This window comes from Dermochelys coriacea, chromosome 18 (genome assembly GCF_009764565.3).
Source record: "Dermochelys coriacea isolate rDerCor1 chromosome 18, rDerCor1.pri.v4, whole genome shotgun sequence".
Taxonomy (NCBI): Eukaryota; Metazoa; Chordata; order Testudines; family Dermochelyidae; genus Dermochelys; species Dermochelys coriacea.
Window position 1 is genome coordinate 22,249,425 of NC_050085.1, and position 13,016 is coordinate 22,262,440.

Consider the following 13,016-nt stretch of genomic DNA (forward strand, 5'->3'; position numbering starts at 1 on the left):
TCGCCTCGCCTCGCCTCGCCTCAGAGAGACAGGCCCCTGCTCGCCGGCCCGGCTGCGGTCACTACGCCAGGGGCCTCACCCGCCCGGCAGCCTCGTGACAGGCCCTCGGGGGGGCAGGCCCAGGGGAGGAGCCTCCCCGTAGCCCCGCACGGCCGTGGGCGAAGGAAACAAGACCCCGCGGCCGCCCCGCGCTTACCGCTCCAGGCGCCGCCCTCCCCGCAGCACCCCCCGCCGGCGGGCCTGAGGGAGCGGGAGGCATGCTGGGGGCTGTAGTTCTCTCCGGGACTACAACTCCCGGCAGCCCCTGCAGCGAGCGCCGCCGGAGCCGCTCGCGGGGAGGGGGAACTACAACTCCCGGCAGCCCCTCCGCCTCACACGGCGCCCGCCCCCTGCCCCTCCTCCCTCCCACCGGTACCGGGCGGTTCGAGGTGTCGGCGCTGCCGGGCGAGATCGAACTGCTTCGTCGGTATCGGGCCCGCGCTCCGGGCAGCCCCTGGACCCACCTGCCCGACCCCGGCCGCCTGCGCTGGGACATGGACCCCGACCCCTGCGCCTCCCCCTTCCCCCCTGAGGTGAGCCCGGGGCCGTCTCCCCCCCGCCCCCCTCGTGCCGGAGCCCGGGACCCGCTCCGCGGCAGCCGGCCTCCCCGCTCAGGGATCCCCGGGGCCCCTCAGCGATAGCCGAGCCCCGGCCCCTCCCCCCTCAGGGACCCGCCCACCCCAGGGCCGTGGTTCCCCCCAGGGATCCCCACCCCCCCGAGATCCCCCGCCCGGCCCCTTCCCGCCAGGGATCCCCACCCACCCTCAGGCCTCGATCCCCCGCCCGGCCCCTTCCCCCCAGGGATCCCCACCCACCCTCAGGCCTCGATCCCCCGCCCGGCCCCTTCCCCCCAGGGATCCCCACCCACCCTCAGGCCTCGATCCCCCGCCCGGCCCCTTCCCCCCAGGGATCCCCCACCCACCCTCAGGCCTCGATCCCCCGCCCGGCCCCTTCCTCCCAGGGATCCCCCACCCACCCAAGGGCCTCACCCCCCCCACTCAGAGATTCCCACCCCAGGGCCCCGCCCCTCAGAGATTCCCCCACGGAGTTCTGACTCTCCTCCCCCGTGCCCCTCCCAGCTCCCTTGTCCCCAACCAAATCTTCTAAGCCCCACGAGTCTTCCACCCTGGACTCTGACCCTCTTCCTCCTCAGAAATTCTCCCCTTCCCTGTCTAATCCTCCTCCCCCATCACAGATGGAGGAGACTTTGCTGTTGCTTCCAGTGCTGCTCCCCATGCAGGAATGGCTTCTTTAGACAGTGACTTTCTCTGGCAGTGTCCAGTGCCGACAGGGAAATAGGGAAGATTGCAGGCAGGGAGGAGAGGATTTCTCAGTAGTTTGTCTTGCTTTTTGACAGTTCAGTTCAAAGTGTGGGTTGGGACTAGATAGAAATATATTCCGTATTCGTTTGTATTTTGATGGGGGTGGGGGTGGAAGGATTATCATGAAACTGGGCATTGGCTAGTGCTTTGAGGTCTCAATACAAAAATATAAAAAACTGTAAGCCCGGAAGAAGTATTCTGTGTCCAGGCAGACTCTCCATGTGTAATTAGTCTGCTGTTTCCAGGAGCTTTGAGTTCTGGGTAGGAACCATGATGTAGACTTTGCACTAGAAAGAGAACAGCAATCAGTGAATTTAACTTATTAGTTACATTAACAGGGTGTACAGACTTCAAGAACCCAAACAGCTATTTTAGCGACTGGTTAGCTTCTTCCCTGTCTTTAATAGCTGACTTTAAAGAAGCATTTGTGTTCAGTACAATATTAGACCTCAAAGCCATTAGAGACCACCGCTGGAGACAGGCATGTGAGAATACCTGGAAGGGGAGCCAGACAAACTTGAGAATTCAATTTCAGCAAAAAGCCCTGACAAGAATGTTAAATCACAGGATTGCCCCAAGGTGCCCTCTCTTGTATTTTGATTATATAAGAGACACTCTGAAACTATCAGTCTCAGAAGTGGATATCCATGTGTACAAGATCCTTATGCTGTCTCTGATTTGACATTATAGCTGGTTTGTTCAGAAATCTCATGTTAATATTTTGGTTGCTGTCTCTTTAACAGGATTTTTCTCCCAGCTCCAAGAGACACAGAACTGTGGAAGATTTCAACAAGTTTTGCACCTTTGTCTTGGCATATGCTGGCTACATTCCCTACCCACAAGAGGTAATGGTGCAGCAACTCAATCCTTATTTTATTTCAGGTTCACATTGCTATAACTAGTGCTGTTGAGAGGTTAAATGTTATTAGAGTAACAAGCGTGGTATAAATACCTAGACAGATAAAGTGGATGTGTGTGAGGGATAGGGTCCTGTAAAAGCTCCTGATGGGATAAAAAGGAACCCACTGGCCTGTAATGTTCTGAAACAAATTATGGACCTTGGCACGTAACTGGATATTGTCAGCCTCCCACCTTAGCCACAAATGTCCCTATACTTATAAAGTTAAATGTACTCCTCAGACTCCTGGAATATGATGTGATCTCTTCTTTAATCAAAAGTGAGGCAGTCCAAACCCCTGTCTTGCTTGAGGGGACAGAAAAAAGTTTAAAGGTCAGTAAGTGCCATTTCTGTTTAAATTATTTGATTGGTGAATGATTTCTGTGCAGTGTAAAAATATCATGTTAGAGGCATTCGTGCCACAGCCCCTCCCCTTTGTATCCTAGGCCTAGGCAACCACAAATTTCAGGTTGCCACATGACCTTTAAAATGAGCCTATTGTCTTCCTTGGCGGAAATTCCCAGCAGGGGCTTAGGATACAAAGCATTTGGAAGAAACTGGGAGTCTAGACTCCCGGAACCACTTTACTGAAAACTATTTAGTGCCTTTAACACTCAGCTGTACCTGTCCTGGGCCACAGGTAAGGATGAGAGAAGGTAAATAATGTAGGCTAGTGACTGAATGGTAGCTGGATAACTGGAGATTATCTGATATTTAGTTAGAAGAGAGGAAGCCTATTTTGACAGGTATAGAGCCTTTCCCGTCCTTCCACTTCAAAAAGGTGGGTGTAATAAGTGGTTGTTTAAGAGGTTTACTATCAACTCTAAAATGATATTCACATCTGGTCTCTTAATATTTTCTAGGAGACCCCCTTGAGGAGCAGCCCCAGCCCCCCCAATAGTACTGGAGGTACCATCGACAGTGATAGCTGGGACCCCCGATTCAGTGACCTCCCTTCTGCTGTCTCCCTGCCAGTCAAGAGCAGAAAGAGTTTTAGTCAGCTCAAGCGAGCAAAACCATATGTTTCCCTATTCCAGCGGGCAAAACCGAGCAGCTTTCTGCCAGAGCGAAAGCAAACCGATAAGATCAGAAAAAAGAAAAAACTGAAGAGAAGAGAAACGGAAGCGCCTGTGGAGGAAGAATATGGGGGGAAGCTGCTGAAGCTGGAGGCAGAGGATTCTTGTGTTGAGACCCCCATGAGTCCTTCATCTGAGGGCGATCCTCAGTCTGTGACTGACCATTGCTCAGTATGGGACTCTGACACTCCTTCCAATGTCTCGTACCCTCCTGAGACTTCTGAGCAGGGCATGGAGATACAGAGCGTGGGCAAACGCACGGTCATACGGCAGGGCAAGCAGGTTGTGTTTCGGGATGAGGATGGCATTGGTGATGATGAGGACATTATGGTGGATTCAGGTAAATGACCCTGCTAAGGGGAGATATTTGTGAGGTGTTTGGTCAGATTGAGATCTGACTATCATCTGTCTATCTAGTATGTTATTAGCACTCAACTCCTCTATAAAATGGGATAGTGCAGATCTGTCTCCCGGGGGGGGTTAAGGACAAAATTCATTAGTGTTTGCAAAGCACTTTTAGATCTTTGGATAGAATTGGGTAGAGAAGAGCAAAGGATATTTATTGCTTAGTGACCTAGCACCTGAATTAAGCTTTCCAGACTCTGAGGTGAGGGTTTCTTCCCATAAGCTGTGTTTTCTGAGAGGCTTAATGTAAACTGAACAAAAAGTTGGAAGCTAGTTTTGGGAGTAGAGCCCTTTTCTTTCCATATCTATTCTCTGGGTTTGCTGAGATTCTGTCATAGAGCAAGTGCAGGAGGCAATAGAGGGTGTAGACTACAGCTTCTGGCATAACTGGAAAGGGCTTGTCAACGTCCTCCTGCTGGACATTCATCAGGCTGCTGTATTTCGGTCCCAGCACTGGACCCATGAGCTCTTAAGCTTTCCTGACTCTGAGCAGAGTTCAGGCACTGTTTCTAGGCACACTTTCTGGGTGCACATTCACTTTTTAGCACCCTTTTCTGAAAGCAGAGATTCTGCGGTCCAGCTGCCTAGGCCTTGAGATGAGTTCTGTCTTTCCCGAAACTCCACAGTTGCTTCACATCCTGCCTAGAGCTCTAACTGTGGGGCATTCTGGCTTCCAGTTTACTTCTTCAGGGACACATGATCATTGAAGCAAATGAACACACAGTTTGCAGAAGGTTTCTAACACTATTACTCTACACACTGATGTAGGCAAAATAAAAAACAGCTACAAACCAGTCCCTTCTTCACTTTTCTCGCCACTCTTGAGTGTTCTTTGGCATTTGGGTCAGCGTCCTTTCAGGGTGTCCAGGATACTCTTCCTACAGCTCATGGCTTCTCCTTCATAATATGGAGTATCTTTCTCTCCTGCAGGCAGCTTCTTCCAGCCTTAGCTGGTACTTACCTTCAAAAAATTCCTTCTGTTACAAAAGCATGGCCCTTTGTTGCTCCCTTGTGCCCCAAGCTTCTTTTGTCTGTCTGACCAGCCCAGTCTCTGTGTTTTAACGGGCTGTACCCATACCTCATCTTTGTTCCCTCCACTGTGGAAATTCCATTCCTTCAAACTCTAACCTTTTGCAGAGAAGTTGGAGGAAAAATGGTTTTATCTAGGATGCAGTGACTCTTTTGTTTGGTACAGGCAAGATCTGTTCAGGTGCTGGTAGTCTTTAATGACTGACCTATTCATAAATAGATGTGCAGGGTCCACTCCCATCTTCTGGGCATAAGGAGTATGAGGCAAGAACACAGTGCAGTTTACCATAAGGGCTTCAACGTACAGAGTTCGTAATTACAAACAGAACTCATTGGCTGTACAGTGACAGATTCCCCAAATCATCAGAGGCCTGTAGGGACTGCCTTTAAACCAAGGAGTAAGTTCAGTGCTAAAAGGGAGAGTTCAGCGTCTAGCAGGAGGAAAGTAATAGTTTTAACTCACTGTTTTTTCCTTCCAGATGATGATTCCTGGGATCTCGTCACCTGTTTCTGCATGAAACCTTTTGCTGGACGGCCAATGATTGAATGTAATGAGTGTCACACATGGATTCACCTCTCCTGTGCCAAAATCCGCAAATCAAATGTCCCGGAGGTCTACATCTGCCAGAAGTGTCGGGACTCCAAGTTTGATATTCGCCGCTCAAACCGCTCCCGGACGGGTTCACGCAGGCACTTTCTGGACTAGTGGAGGGAACTACCATGCCGGCATTCTGCTTGGGCAGATTAGCCATGCAAAACACAGAACTCCAGCCAGGGGGGCAAGGAGAGCTCCTCTGAACTGCAGTTGCTCAGGCAAAAGTGTCTGTCTGTGTAAACAGACATAAGGTATTCAATGTCTTTGACTGCCAGAGCTGGAAGAGGCCTGCTGGCCAAAACTTCTGCTAGAGGCTGATTAGCTAAAGCAGGGACACGCTAAGCACCCCAGGTTCCGTGTGGTTTTGTCCAGTTTAGACTATAAATGGGATGATGATTTGGGAGTGTATACCTTTGCCACCTATCAATTTTCATCCCACTGGGAAAGTGCTAAGAAAGTGCAAGACTTCTAGGTAGGTGCTGAAGAAAATAATTATCCTCCAAAGCAGGAGCAGGAGGAGAGAAATCTCTGAAGAGTCTGAAAATAAACAGCCATATGTTTTATTGTAATACTAGACCTGTCCATTTGTCCATATGTATCAATCTTAAGAATTTCTGAAGGCTCCTTCAGAGTGAGCTTGAATGCATATTTAACTTGCATGTGAGCTGCCTCCCCTTCAGCTGGGTAGTAGGAGAGTATCCATTGAGTTCTATGATTTGGCTTTGTTTCTGGTAAAACCAGTTAGTTCCCAAAGCTCTATGGACTGTTGTCTTTAAAAGAGAGATACAGACCTTTCTTTTTTCTGGGTGGGGTGTGCTCGAGGTGGCCATGTCAGTTTTCTTCCTTAATTGAGCTGAATCCTCTTAAAACCATTTTCATGATTTTGTTTTGCATGAGTGGCACATGAGGTTGTGGGCTGCCATCCAGTCTGTTCCACAGCCCTGTGTGGTGTCTCATTTCATAGATCTCTGCCGAAAGGCATTGTTTTAAGAGACACCGATTCTCTTCCCTCCAGCCCGAAAGTAACGTTTGGGCTGCACAGTTGGCCTTGATAAATTAAAATCTAGGAATTTAGACAGGCCTAGTTTGGATTTGGGCTGTCCCCATCTGAGTACTGGGGCTGGGTTTACCTGCATTTTCATTACTGGTTTCCTGGGTTGGATTTGTAAATGGGAAGATTTTATAATTGAACTAGTGGATGCACATATACAAATGGGAGCAAATGCATGTATTGGGGCATCCAACCCAACCTGGATAGATGGCCTATGCAACTGGCAAGATGGACTGCAGTTGAGAGAACAATCCAGAGCTGCCAAGGATAAGGGAATGCATTGGGACCAGAAAATGTTTGTACCTTGTGACTGCCCTTTTAGGGATCAGTGAGCACAGTTGTCACTGGTCTAGAGAATGCTTCAGGGAAACAAGACTGATACGTGAGGCCACTAAGGTGCAGGCCTTTTAAATGACCAAACTGAGAATACATTGTATTTATTGCACAAACTGGCTTTTTGTTCTTGAGAGAATTCTCCTAAATCATATGATGCTTAATGAACAATGGACATCCTGTCCTGTCAGAATATTAGATGAGTGGGAGTCACTAACTGATGTTCATTTATATATGAAAGAAGATCGAACTGCCAGGAATCTATGCAGCAGATTCTTTGTATCAGACTGCCACGTTATTTGAATACTGATTTATCAGGAAAAACATCCTGGCAGTGTCAGGGACCCCCTTTTGGATATTTAACAGTAGGCTGCGCAGAGCACTAAAACTGATTGTATAGCATAGTCCTACAATGCCCAGGGTCTTGATTAGATGGGACCTAATGATGGAAAAGATCCATTACTTTTTATCATTATGATAGAACTACACTATTTTATTTTACTGTCCATTTAAAAACTCGGTGCAGTTTGAAAAGCCCATAACATAAATTTGATTTATAGCTGCAGCAATTGAAATCTGGTTTTATAAACAGCTCCACTAAAATCTAAGACAACCGTGATACTATCAGAAGCTAAATGGAACCAGGAGTTTGCCAAAGATTTGCCTCTTAGGGCTGTCTTCTGCAGCCAGATAAATAACCAAAGTTCATAAGTGTTGCTGTTTTCACTGCAACATAAAAGGCTTTGGAAGAAGATTCTGTTCATAGTCTGTGTAAGGGTTTGACCTGATGCAAGTGTTGGCATCTTTGTGGCTAGAGCATGTCTGCAGTACGACTGGACCACTGTAGGATAAGTTCCTATTGTTTTATGGGAGAAATACAAGAAACTGCCAAGTGAGCTGCCTCTGTTTCTTAGAGGTTCAAGACTACTTTTAACTCTTTTGACTATTGTTCTGTTACCTTTGCAGATTTACCCCCAATAGATGGTGTCTGACAACCCCAGCATGTTAGGATGTTAGGTAGAAGGAACAAACATCTCCATGTGTTTTGAGTTAATCATTTTCATCCATGTATGATTACAAGTTAATTCAGAGCTTTATTTTTTCATTAAAAGTGATTATTTTAACAAATGGTACTTTTCTCTTAAAATTATGAAGCATCCATTAATGTGATCATTTTCTCTTTGTTTTTTCCTCCCTAGGTTGGAAGTTAGGCTTCCATTGTTTCCATAAAAAGAAAAGGAGTACTTGTGGCACCTTAGAGACTAACAAATTTATTAGAGCATAAGCTTTCGTGAGCTACAGCTCTGTCTTTTCCACCAAATGCATCCGATGAAGTGAGCTGTAGCTCACGAAAGCTTATGCTCTAATAAATTTGTTAGTCTCTAAGGTGCCACAAGTCCTCCTTTTCTTTTTGCGAATACAGACTAACACGGCTGCTACTCTGAAACCTGTCATTGTTTCCCTAGGGGACAGAGGCCCTAATAAGTGTCCAGTAGGGCTAGGTGGAGCTTGCAATATACAAAATCAAATGAAATAGGAAGGGGGAGGAGTGATGCCATCAAATATACACAATTTTATGGATCTTGTTCTTTAGCAAATGTCTGTCCCTATCTACTCCTCCAGCTCTTATGAACTGGGGGACAGCTTGGATGCATGGCAGAGTGGACCTTGGAGAGAAGCCTCCAGCTCAATGGAGGGAGGCCATCCTAATGTGTAAGGGGCAGAAGGGAAAGGGGTGAAGCTGGCTGGCAGCGCTAGCAGAGATGAGGCAGAGGGTTATGAGGTAACAGGCAAGCGCAGGCGCGTAGGGAGGGGAGAGAGGGGCAAAGGACCGGCTAAGCGGAGGAGAAGCAGCTTGTTTTGGAGGGTGGTGGGAAGGTGACTGCATGAGAAGAGGATTTTGGCAGCTGTATTTTTCTTTTCCAGGGAGGAGGGGCTGAGGGCAAGATGGGAGGCCAGGGGCCCTGGCAGAGGGAGGGTGGCCGGACTGTTGGGGCTCAAGCTATTGAGCAATTTTTTACCGCCCCAGCTCCTGCTGCCCTGTAAGCGGGGGGACCTCAGCCCCCTCACCCAGCAAGGCCCTCTCCGCAGGGGGGCGGGGAGCGCCGAGCCGCCCAGGGGGTCACGGGCGGGGCAGGGAAGCCGGCGCTCGCGGTCGTTTCTCCGCGGGCGCGGCCCAGGCGCAGCAGGTGGCGCGCGAGTGACCCACTTCTCCTCGCCCTTCAGGCGGGGCAGCGACTGCTCGAGCTCCAGCTCCGGGCCTGCCCCGCGGCCCAGAAACTACAGCTCCCAGCCTGCCCTGCGCACAACGCGTGACGTCCAGGGGACGCTGGGAGCAGGCGTGAAAGAAAGGAGAGGCGCGATGCATGCTGGGAAAGGCCGTCATTGACGGGCGGAGTCTCGCTCTCTCTTCCCGGGGGGAGGGGGGACTCAGACCGCTTGGCCCCCCGCGCGGGAAATCCGTCCCGGAAGGGGGCGACTAGCGTCCGAGGAGGGGCGCAGCCATCTTTGCTGGGGGCCACGCGCGGGGGCGATGCCCAAATCGTGCGCGGCGCTTCGGTGCAGCAACCGCTATAGCAGCCGCCGCCGGCAGCAGCTCACCTTCCACAGGTACCGCCCGGCCCCTCCCCTCAGGTATCGCGAGCCGGCCCCTCCCACAGCTACCGCCCGGCCCCTCCCCCGGCCCCGCCCCCAGCTACCGCCCGGCCCCTCCCCTCAGGTATCGCGAGCCGGCCCCGGCCCTGGCCCCTCCCCCTCCCCTCAGGTGTCGCGAGCCGGCCCCTCCCCCGCCCCCTACCACAGCTACCGCCCGGCCCCTCCCCCGGCCCCGCCCCCAGCTACCGCCCGGCCCCTCCCCTCAGGTATCGCGAGCCGGCCCCTCCCCCGCCCCTACCACAGCTACCGCCCGGCCCCTCCCCCGGCCCCGCCCCCAGCTACTGCCCGGCCCCTCCCCTCAGGTATCGCGGGCCGGCCCCTCCCCCGCCCCCTTCCACAGCTACCGCCCGGCCCCTCCTCCAGCCCCGCCCCCAGCTACCGCCCGGCCCCTCCCCTCAGGTATCGCGAGCCGGCCCCTCCCCCAGCTACCGCCCGGCCCCTCCCCCTCCCCCTCAGGTATCGCGGGCCGGCTCCTCCCCCGCCCCCTTCCCCAGCTACCGCCCGGCCCCTCCCCTCAGGTATCGCGAGCCGGCCCCGGCCCCTCCCCCTCAGGTATCGCGGGCCGGCCCCTCCCCCTTCCACAGCTACCGCTCGGCCCCTCCCCCGGCCCCGCCCCCAGCTACCGCCCGGCCCCTCCCCTCAGGTATCGCGGGCCGGCCCCTCCCACAGCTACCGCCCGGCCCCTCCCCCGGCCCCGCCCCCAGCTACCGCCCGGCCCCTCCCCTCAGGTATCGCGGGCCGGCCCCTCCCCCTTCCACAGCTACCGCCCGGCCCCTCCCCCAGCCCCTCCCCCGCTACCGCCCGGCCCCTCCCCTCAGGTATCGCGGGCCGGCCCCTCCCCCAGCTTCTGCCCGGCCCCTCCCCTCAGGTATTGGGGGCCGGCCCCTCCCCCTTCCACAGCTACCGCCCGGCCCCTCCCCCGGCCCCGCCCCCAGCTACCGCCCGGCCCCTCCCCCAGCCCCTCCCCCGCTACCGCCCGGCCCCTCCCCTCAGGTATCGCGGGCCGGCCCCTCCCCCTCCCCCTCCCCCAGCTTCTGCCCGGCCCCTCCCCTCAGGTATTGGGGGCCGGCCCCTCCCCCTTCCACAGGTACCGCCCGGCCCCTCCCCTGAGGTAATGGGGCCTGGCGCCCCCACCCCAGCCCCAGGTGCTGGCCCCTGCCCGCCCCCCTTCCCCAGGGCCCGGCCTGCCTCACCCTGCTGTCTCCCTCAGGTTCCCATTGAGCCGGCCCGAGCTGCTAGCGCGCTGGGTGGGGAACATCGGCCGTGGCGATTTCCAGCCCAGCTCGCACACGGTGCTCTGCTCGCAGCACTTCCAGCCGGACTGCTTCAGCGCCTTTGGCAACCGCACCAACCTCAAGCCCAACGCCGTGCCCACGCTCTTCACCTTCCCCCACACCGTCAGGGTGAGCCAGACAGGGGCCGAGCTCTAGGGTTGCCAATTTCGGGTGGATGTATTCCTGGAGATTTCACCACATAACAATCTTTAATTAACGATTAATTCCTGTAGACTCCGGGCCAATCCTGGAGGCTTCGTAACCTACTGGATTCTAGCCCTGGTTGTGGGAGAGGGGTAGGAGCTACTGGGCAGAGCAGGGGCTGCGAATTGGGCTGAGAGAGACACTGGGGAGCTTATTGGCCACTGCGCTCCCCCCTTTCTCCTTCTGTACCATGGGGACAACATAACTGACACTGCTCACACAAGGCATCACTTTATTTCATATATCATGTGAGCTGTTCTTCAGTGTACCAAATGCTTTGCCCCTTGCATTAGTCAAGGAGCCACTCCCTGTTATGTATTTTTATGATAGTCAATTCCCAACCATTGTTAACCTAAACCTGCTCCCACTGAAATCAGTAGTAAAAATGCCCTAGCTAGTGGTCAGATCTAATTGTGTGTTTAATGCACTTAGGCTGCTGGCAGTGCTGGGAAAATACTAGGTGCTCCTGTTAATAACAACAATTAATCTTTAGCCTCTCTCCTTACACTTAACTCGTCAATATGCTGCAACAACAGATATTCTGATTTCTAACCTGTGAAAGAGGTTCTTGAAAAATGGTATCCTGCATACAAATTCTCTCGTCTTCAAAGTGAATTCCCACATATTTATTCATGCAAACCGTACATGTTTAAAATACTGACATATGAGGGAAGCATGTTCCTCTCTCCTTGTAACAATTTAAATAGTAATAAGACAAAACAATCATCACTCTTGGCTAGAGTAGCCACAAGTTCTCTCCCGCTCAGGTCTCCCTAAAAACCTGAAATGAGTGCTATTATACTAACAGTCCTACCCCTGTCAAAAGTAAAGGGGGAGAAGATCCTAGCAGGTCTCAGGGGGATGCTAGTTCACCTGGAATTGATTGTGGGTTAGTTATAACTGACCTTGCATAAACAGAGTTTATGCATGTATACACATCATCACCCAGTCTTCTTCTCATTTTGCTTAGTCAAACAGAGGAACTTTTTTGTTAAAACCTTGTGTGAAGCTTAAGGATACAATATTACATTGTCTTGAGAACTGTGATCATTTTTTATTGCTGTCATTTTTCCTTGGAGAGCCAAGAATGTTGCATGTGTTTTCCTTCCAAATGGGAGTCAGACTTGGGCAACAAGTAACACTGGGATTCTCAGAAATGTCACACTAACCTCAGGGCCTTGTCCTTACTATAGCAAATCAGGAAGGAGAAGAGCCCACTATCTGATGCTGAGGATTCCAGATTGCCTAAGGTATATTTGTCCCTTCCAGCTTTTTGCATCCTTTTTTTTTTTTAACCTGAGGACAATGCTGCATTTTGCTGTACAGCACATTATGATTCTGTCTAGGATTTGGGGTCCTTTCTCACTGAAATACCCCCTTTTTGTAGATACTTGTCTAATATGCCAAACTGTGCGAAGCGAGTATTTTCACTTGATGGCATTGGAGCAAGCTAAAAATTTCAGTCCTAATTGCTTATCACTTCTATTTTAATTCCAGTTAGTAATTTTGTACTTTATGTTGAAATAAAAATGAAGGCCTAAAGGGACTGTATGGCTCATTTACACGGACAATCTCTTCTGGAACGGAAATTACTTGAAGCTTTAATAATAATGGTGTTGAAAACAGGAGCTGCTTGAGTTTGGGTAATTCTCCTGGTCTCTTTAGGACTTTACAAGGACAGAGGATGGAAGGAGATTAGATGTAGAAACTGTTCTGCATCAAGAGCCCCAACCCAGTAGAACAGAGGAACCAACAGAAGAGGTAAGAGTTAGTCACTTTACCTCACATCTTAGGCAAAAATCAGTTGACAATTACACACAGCTGACCTCAAAGCACTACAGAGATAGGGAAACAGAAATGAGTGAATGTATTGTTACTTCATATGGAGAAGAAATGGCTGTAGCAGACCTGTACACTCTTGTCTTGAAAACTTAGTAAGATTCTTACAGAACTGGAGAGCAAGCACCTGTTGAGCTTTGGTGACTTGACCTTGCTTCAAGAATAATTCAGTTTTCACGAAGTATATTCAGGGGGATTGGGTAAGAGCCCAGCCACTGCTAGTTTCTGGGGATTTGACTTCAAACACAGAAGGTCCCACATTAAAAGAGTTCAGTGCTGAGCTTTGGGGATATCTG

General features: G+C 51.5%; 2 protein-coding genes across 12 annotated transcripts in view; both read left to right on the forward strand.

Moving 5' to 3' along the window:
• The first annotated feature begins 73 nt into the window (after positions 1 to 73).
• On the forward strand, positions 74 to 5,938 carry PHF13 (PHD finger protein 13). Its single transcript, XM_038376335.2, has 4 exons — positions 74 to 572; positions 2,105 to 2,206; positions 3,123 to 3,675; positions 5,249 to 5,938. Exons 1-4 carry the CDS (start codon positions 258 to 260, stop codon positions 5,473 to 5,475), a joined length of 1,197 nt encoding a protein of 398 aa, XP_038232263.1. The 5' UTR covers positions 74 to 257; the 3' UTR covers positions 5,476 to 5,938.
• Positions 5,939 to 9,101: 3,163 nt separating this feature from the next.
• The window catches only part of THAP3 (THAP domain containing 3), a 49,996-nt gene continuing 46,081 nt past the window's right edge, over positions 9,102 to 13,016 (forward strand). For 4 of the 11 annotated variants that reach the window (XM_043499838.1, XM_043499837.1, XM_043499839.1 and 1 more), the window contains exons 1-4: positions 9,106 to 9,358; positions 10,614 to 10,806; positions 12,075 to 12,131; positions 12,547 to 12,642. In XM_043499838.1, the coding sequence (XP_043355773.1) occupies positions 9,282 to 9,358; positions 10,614 to 10,806; positions 12,075 to 12,131; positions 12,547 to 12,642 (423 nt within the window). In that variant the 5' untranslated portion in view covers positions 9,106 to 9,281. Of the gene's footprint in view, positions 9,359 to 10,613; positions 10,807 to 12,074; positions 12,132 to 12,546; positions 12,643 to 13,016 lie in introns of all 11 variants that reach the window. The other 7 variants (XR_005289454.2, XR_006276315.1, XM_043499833.1 and 4 more) reach the window with 6 other exon arrangements.

Bases quoted from the DNA above. Each gene is read 5' to 3' on its own strand.
- PHF13 (XM_038376335.2), top strand. From the start codon at position 258: ATGCTGGGGGCTGTAGTTCTCTCCGGGACTACAACTCCCGGCAGCCCC. The intron at 573-2,104 runs GTGAGCCCGGGG...TCTCTTTAACAG, and splicing joins CCTCCCCCTTCCCCCCTGAG to GATTTTTCTCCCAGCTCCAA. The intron at 2,207-3,122 runs GTAATGGTGCAG...AATATTTTCTAG, and splicing joins ACATTCCCTACCCACAAGAG to GAGACCCCCTTGAGGAGCAG.